General features: G+C 32.2%; 1 protein-coding gene across 1 annotated transcript in view; it reads left to right on the forward strand.

The window, feature by feature from the left end:
• Positions 1-7,051, forward strand: part of LOC100575021 (Krueppel-like factor 6) — an 86,501-nt gene extending 79,450 nt beyond the window's left edge. Inside the window, exon 3 of the mRNA XM_003240097.4 lies at positions 5,970-7,051. Within this exon, the coding sequence (XP_003240145.1) occupies positions 5,970-6,828 (859 nt within the window). The 3' untranslated portion in view covers positions 6,829-7,051. The remainder of the gene's footprint in view (positions 1-5,969) is intronic.
• Positions 7,052-7,717: the final 666 nt, after the last annotated feature.

The following is a 7,717-nucleotide window of genomic DNA, read 5'->3' on the forward strand; positions in this document are numbered from 1 at the left end:
AATAATCTTTCAGAAAATGAAAATAGCGTATTAATTAAAAAAAAAATGTCCGACATTATAAAAAAAACAAAGGCTGCTAATTTAAAAGAAATTCTAAAATACATCAAGGTGAGAATGTTGACTTAAGTTCTTCTATCAAACACTTTTCCCCGGAAATGTTGTCAAGTTTTAAATATGCACCCATAACAAGTGTTGATGTGGAACGAAGTTTTTCTGCATACAAACATATTGTCACAAATCGCCGTCATAATTTAACTGAGATCAATATGGAACATATTATTGTTACTTATTGTTTTTCCAATAACAAATAAATTATATATTTTTTATCACAATCATAAATTCATAAAATATATTGTATATAATATTGTAGTTTATTATTTTTTTTTCATCATAAATGTTTTGATTTTATAAATTTTCCATAAATAAAAAGCTGTAATAGGTAATAAAAATTTATTTTGCATGTTTTGTGATATTTAAGTGCATATTTTCGTCATAAATGTTTTGATTTTATAATTTTACCATAAATAAAAAGCTGTAATAATCAAAAATTATTTTGCATGTTTTATGATTTTTAAGCGCATATTCAGAACTTTTTAAGTGCATATTTGCATGCATATTTTAACATTTTAAATGCATATAAATCCGGTCTTTAGTTATAATATAATATATTATAGTTATAGCGCTACAAAAAACACCCAATAGGGAGGATCGTCTAGAATTTTAAAATTACGTCTCGCTTTTTCTTTCCGTACATCCACGAAGAATTTTTAAATCGATTTTAAATATTAATATAATTTATAAATATTATACATCAACATATTATATGTAGGTATTTACCTAGGTACGCGTGTTTTGTGTATAGTCTATACTATTTAACTATTATTATAATTATATATATAATATGGATTATAATCTTTTATCAATGGCGACCAATTATTGATCGACTAAAGATTGAATTAGAAAGTTAATTTTAATTTTTTGTTATTCCTTTTTGAAATGAAAGTTAAAACGTTATATATTGTAGTTATCAAGTTATGTCAAAGATTTAAAGTGTCCCCCTTGAGAGTAGGTACCTACTCTGAGCTACATACTCTTATATTATATATTATGTCTTGTGGGTATGTGGGTTTGGACGTTCGTGCGAACCTCGTCAATCGAATTCAAAGTCGCTTTCTAACGGAAGGAAAAAAATTGTCATGTTTGACCAACGAAATGCACATTCGAGTTTTTACTTTTAATCAATCATTCGACATTGTTTTTTAGGAAGTACTTATATTTATAGTTTTATATTATAACAATATGTTTGTGTACGTTCGAGCAATGGGTACAGAGTAGCTGCACAATATATTTTGTAGGTGTATAGGTATAGGTACCTATATGAATTATTTATACTGTTCGTTATTTTTAAACTTTGAAGGTTATACACCGATTCATTCAAAACTCATCTGAGATGATTTTGAATTTGTTTTTGATTTTTTGATTTTCAAACGTTTTAACTGAAAAAAAAAAGAAATAACAACTAAAACAGTTTTCAATTATTAATTGAAACATTTTAATTATAAATCAAGGTTAAATAATAACTCGTAAGTATATTATGCGTATAGAAAGAATATTATTATACTATCTATAATCGATTAAATGTCTGTTTTTTATATATATACCTACCGGGTGATACATTTAACGTAAGACACTCATAATTTCAAAAATTATTAACATTATTAAAAATAATTATTTTACATCATTTTGTAACGTTAAAAACAAATTTGTCTAAAAATAAAGTGTTTTTTAATTTTCAATATTTTTTGGAGTACTTTGATATTTAAACATAGAATTTTGGACGAGCTGTTGTAAGTATTTAAAGTTTAGATGAGTGGTACAAGGTACCCCGCAAAATGTTGGTCCACTATTCCGCTTATCTAAACTTTAAATACTTATAAAGTTATAACTAATATATAGCTTGTCTAAAATTTGATTTTAATACTCCAAAAAAAAATCCTACTTCGAATATGAAATTGAAATGTAAGTTGTCATTCAAAAGAGTAAACAACTTAAAAAGTGATAACAATAAAAAATATCATTTTTTTTTTCCAAAACATTTTATTTTGTAACGACTTAACAAAGTATCTTAAAGAAATGTTTTGAATAATGTTAATGTTTTCTGAAATAATGAGTGCCTTATGTTAAATAAATCACCCTGTATATTATGTAGGTATATTTAAATATGTAGCTATTAACAATTTTGCATTCTAAGTATTTATTATTTACGATCATTTGAATACGACTTATGTCGCTTATAGATCCATATATTATTACGATAAAAAATGAAAACATTATATTGTACATGATTTATGATGTCACATGACCAAAAATGGTAAATGCATACTTCATATTCTCATATAATATGTCGCGTGGTACTATTTTTAATGGATTTAAAATTTTAATGCGAATAAGAAATATAATAACGCCGAATATTAATACATTTGAAATAATATATAGTGTCATAATGTGTCCGTATAAAATGAGAGAGAAAGAGAGAGAGAGAGAGAGAGAGAGAGAGATGGTTGAACGTCATTAAATGTAATATTAAAACATCATCAGTTGTAATATTAATTTGCTACTATTCCGTTCTAACCTTCGGCGAGATTCTAAAATACATATCATACGCACGATAGGTAGGTACCAAACTAATTACAAATCCGTGTTGCCCTAAATGACCAAAAACCTGTTTGTGGCAATAGTATTTTAGTCACTTCCAAATAACATAACGACAGGATATTAATATAAGGGGATAAATATTGCTGCTTGAGTAGCGTTAAAAAAATAAAATGTATTAAGTATTATTATTATTATTTTAACGCAATATAATATTATAATTAACAATAATTATTCCAGTGTAATAATGTTATGATATCATACATCATATAATAATAAGGTATAATATAGGTATAAAAGTCTAAAAAAATATTAAACGCTTAACAATTATTCATTGGTATATTTTTCCGCTATGAAATTCTTAAACTCTCTGTGCGTATTAGTTATTGAGAATTGCAGAAATTGTATGGACAGTATTGTTTTAATTTTGAAAAAAACTAAGGTTGTTGCGGAAGCGCTTTCGATTATATTAATAAACATTATGTACACATTGCGATCTAAATACACTGACAGATTTCAGTTTTTAAGAATATATAATAATATATTATTGTAACCGGTTTCTATATAATTATCGTATATTATATGTTAAGTAGAAAGATTATATGTATTTGATTGCGTTCGGTGCCCGGTTACGCGTGTTATTATGGTATCAATGGTCATTGTTGGATAAAAAAGAACATTTTATAAAAGTCCGCATAACTAATTTATACAGAAAATAACGACCTAACCATTTTGATTATTCATTTTTAACGCATTTGTAAATTGTAAAAATATTTTAAATTTAAAAAAAAAAACTGCGCAAGTTACAGAAAACTGAGACTTAATCGTCACACTTTCTCAGCGGCTCAACATTTAGCATTTAAGAATTTTTATTATATGAACCTTATAGGTACTAGACCCAATAAAAGAATAAGTAATAACAAATAGCACATGGGTATTATTTTAGCTTCGTGAGCTATTTAAAAAAAAAAATTATAACATATTTTTTAAAATTTTTTACTGACGAGTATTTATTTATAAGTGATGGTAAAGGCTTATAGCCTATATAGGTAATGTTGTAATATTATATACTATTACATAGTTTGTTGAATTTATTTGTAACGTTAACCACTTTATACTGCGTATATAGTGACAATATAATAGGTACAATATTAACGTAGATACCTATATTATAATTTATAAACAGACAATTATTGAGGTATTTAGATCATAAATATATTATCACTTCTTATCGTTTACCGTCAGAATATTAAATTCTCTGTCTATTGGCTCGTAATCATAAGCAAGTGGTCACGGCAAATAATAACAGTATTATTATTATAGTGTTATACATAATAATAATAGTATAATAGTTATGTCAATAATAATTGTCGTACGCTTAACTGGAATTTGTTTTTGATGATTATAGTATTTTGTATTATTATTATTATTAAACAGGACTAAAAAAATGCAATTAATTATAAGGAAATGCAATATGCCTGTTTGAATCCTTATAGTTAGGTAGGTACTTGCAGCTGTGATTGATGCGTGATATTATGGCTTTCGTGATTTTATCACACGGCCTATGATACCTAGGTATTATACTGTAGGTCTAGATTTGAGCAAGTACAAAGATTGCAATATTGCATGCAGATGCACTTGACATGAAAAATAAATAAAATCGATATCTAACATATTTCAATATATTATGAGTTATGATTAACATAGGTATAAAATACAATTTTTGAAAATATTAACATTTTCTTTTCTAATAACAAATAAAGAAAGTAGCGAAACCGAACTTATCCGTAGCCAGGGATGGACCATTGACTGCATCCCCTCTCTTTGTGTACTACTGTATAATTCTAAGATAGTACCTTCCTCGATATAATCGGTCAATAATATTAATCTATAAAAGGTGTAATGCACGCCTTTCATTAAACACAATGATTACACATTTATTTCTCTATTTATTGAATGTAGGCAGAAGTAAAATAGTTTAAAACAAGCGCACACATTTTATGTCCCCCTTTTTTCTGTCATTCCTAGATTTCGTGCCCCTGTTTGCAGCGCGAAATACGATATAGTGGCTGTAAAATCGGGTTTCGATGGCCGTTTTCACGCGATGGAGAGCGAAAAACGAAAGCTGCTACTCGCAAGCCTAGTACAGTACCTATGCAATTTATTGAACAATATATTATGTATGACGTCGGTACTCGGCGTGTGATATCTTATTTCATTACGCTCAGAGGCGCAGCCAATGAATATGACAGAGTGAAAACCTATACGCGAACACGCCGTATAATATATAGGCACCTACATTACAATAATTAGATAACTGCAGCTATCGTCGCTCAGATTAAATAATATTGTCGTGTTCGTATGTATAAGCAAATGAAGCTTGCTACGCGCTTGCATAATATAACCACCACGGCGTTGCACTGTACAATGTACTTACGACGAAACGTGCCGAGGCGCATACAGGTGCATAATAATCGATAGTTATAATAATTAGGGAACACAATATTATAAGTATATAGGTACGCCATCTGCATGCAAATCGGAAAATGCGATGATATCATAGTTATATTCCTATCGGTACGCTTTTTGATAAGTCGTGGAACTTATAATAACATACTAATTGTCGTGTAGACGCGTGTGCGCTATACAAACAATGTACAATCGTTTTGCGTCTCGACATATTATTATTATGTGTTCTTTAACATGATATATTATTATATTTTATTGCTATTAGAAAGTTATTGTAATTCGTTTACATGCCGATAACATTTTATAATAATAAGTAATATTATAATCAATCATTACTATTCCGCACTTGTGCGGTAGGTACCTATATTCTATTATTATTTATTGTATAATATAATATTGTCCATAGTCGTGTCCGCCCGCTATGGTTTTGACCATGGACCCTGCATGTATGGTGGTCACGAATTACGACTCACATAATATCCCCAGAAAAATATTTCAAGACAAAAAATCCCGCGTAAATATTAGTTTAAAACTTTAAACTCTATTATAAAATTTGAGATTAATAATATACCTACTTATCAATATAATCATCACTCATTTGATATCTAATGGTTTTGTGTGTCACGAGCTAACATTTTTACTTTATTTAATTTGTTTTATAATATGGATTTTTGATTAGGTACATTTTATTTTGGAAAATGTTAAAATAGTTAGTTAGGTACCTACCATAATAACGCCACTGATATTACTTTATTTATTCATTATATTCGTATTTACCTATTACCTGAGCCTTTTTGTTACAAAAGTTAAAAAAAATATCAATAATACCGTGACGTTTTTGTTCGTAGGTTGGCCGATTACAATCCTGCCGATTACAACGGAGTGATGTACATATACTCACCCGGACCAGGCGGCGACTGCGGTCAGCTGATAGATGTCCAGCAACATCATCAGCACCAGCACCAGCATCAGCAGCAACATAACCATCAACTCCTACAGCTACAGCAGCAACAACTACAACTGCTGTTCCAACAGCAGCAACAGCAACAACATCAGCAACAGATATCTCCGCCGGCCAGCCCACCGGACGACAGCGACGGCGGAAACGCGATCGCGGAATCGACGTTCTTGGCGCGCCAGCTGATGGCCGTCACGACGACGACGACGACGATAGTGAAACCGACGCTCTTGTCAGCGACCAACGCGGCGGTCGTCAGCCGTCCACACAGACAAACGGCCACGGCGACGACTGCAGCTGCGAACGCGGCCGCTGTGTCCGCGGCTTACACTGCGGCCATGATGACGCCTCCGTCGTCGCCGCCCGAAGACGATGTAAAAATGGTTGCGACGGTGGCCACAAAGGCGACCACAGGCAGCCAACGATCATCGAGGCGGACGGGAGGCGTCGGTGACCGGCGGCCGCAACGCGCCAAAAAGACGTCAGCCAACCACTCATGCGGTCACCCGGGATGTGGAAAGACGTATACCAAGAGCTCGCATCTCAAGGCGCACTTGCGCACGCACACGGGTGAAAAACCGTACCAGTGCTATTGGAATGGTTGCGGTTGGAAGTTCGCTCGGTCCGACGAGCTGACCCGGCACTTCCGCAAGCATACCGGTGACCGGCCGTTCAAGTGCCGGCTGTGCGACCGCGCGTTCTCCCGGTCCGACCACCTGTCGCTGCACATGAAACGACACAACGTCTAGCGGACGTATTTCAAATCGGAAACAACTGCACATCGATTTTTTTTTTGAAAATATTACCGACAACAGAAAAAAAATTATGTTTACCACGACTATCCCAGTTATTATACCAGTGTAGTACCTATCGCACGTTTTTTTGATTTTCCTCGTTATCGTGCCATGCAACAATAATTAATTTCCATAATATATACCTGTACAACGCGTGCGTATACATTATAATAGCCGTAACAATTGTATTATATAATACAAATAATTATTATGTTTTACATATTATTATATTATATTATATTTTTTCTTTCTTTTCTTACTTAGCAGTAGTAGTATTAAAATATGGTATGATAGAGTAGGTAGGTAGTATTATTACTTACACGTAGGCGGTAATAATAATAATATTATTATACCGTCATAATGAACTTGTACATTTTTTTTTCCATCATTCTTTTATTGTTCGGCTGGTCTATGGCGTTCCGACGACGGTGCCCACTCGTAAACAGTACATTATAAGTACGATATTAAATATTGTAATAATAATAATAATTGTAAAACGTGTTCAAACGTTACAGCCGCGATTATATGTAAATACGATTCAGACGCGCGTGTGTCGTCGACTGCAATATATAATATTATTATATTATCGCGTACGACGTCGTCTATGATAATTATAGTAACAGTCTAAAGTCATGGACGGGTCCGTGTCCAAAGTCTTTGAGATTTGTGTTCGGGTCAAGCGGCGTCCGTGGTGTCTCGTCGTGGGAAAACCTACCGGGAAAACCCATGTCCTTACCGCGCACGTTATTTTCCGCACCGAATTTCGTTTTCTTCGAAAGCGTCGATGAACCGAAAACGTACTACACCGATCGTCTTTATTTTTGTCGATTGTTTATCGCACGAT

The sequence above is a fragment of the Acyrthosiphon pisum genome, chromosome X, assembly GCF_005508785.2.
Source record: "Acyrthosiphon pisum isolate AL4f chromosome X, pea_aphid_22Mar2018_4r6ur, whole genome shotgun sequence".
NCBI lineage: Eukaryota > Metazoa > Arthropoda > Insecta > Hemiptera > Aphididae > Acyrthosiphon > Acyrthosiphon pisum.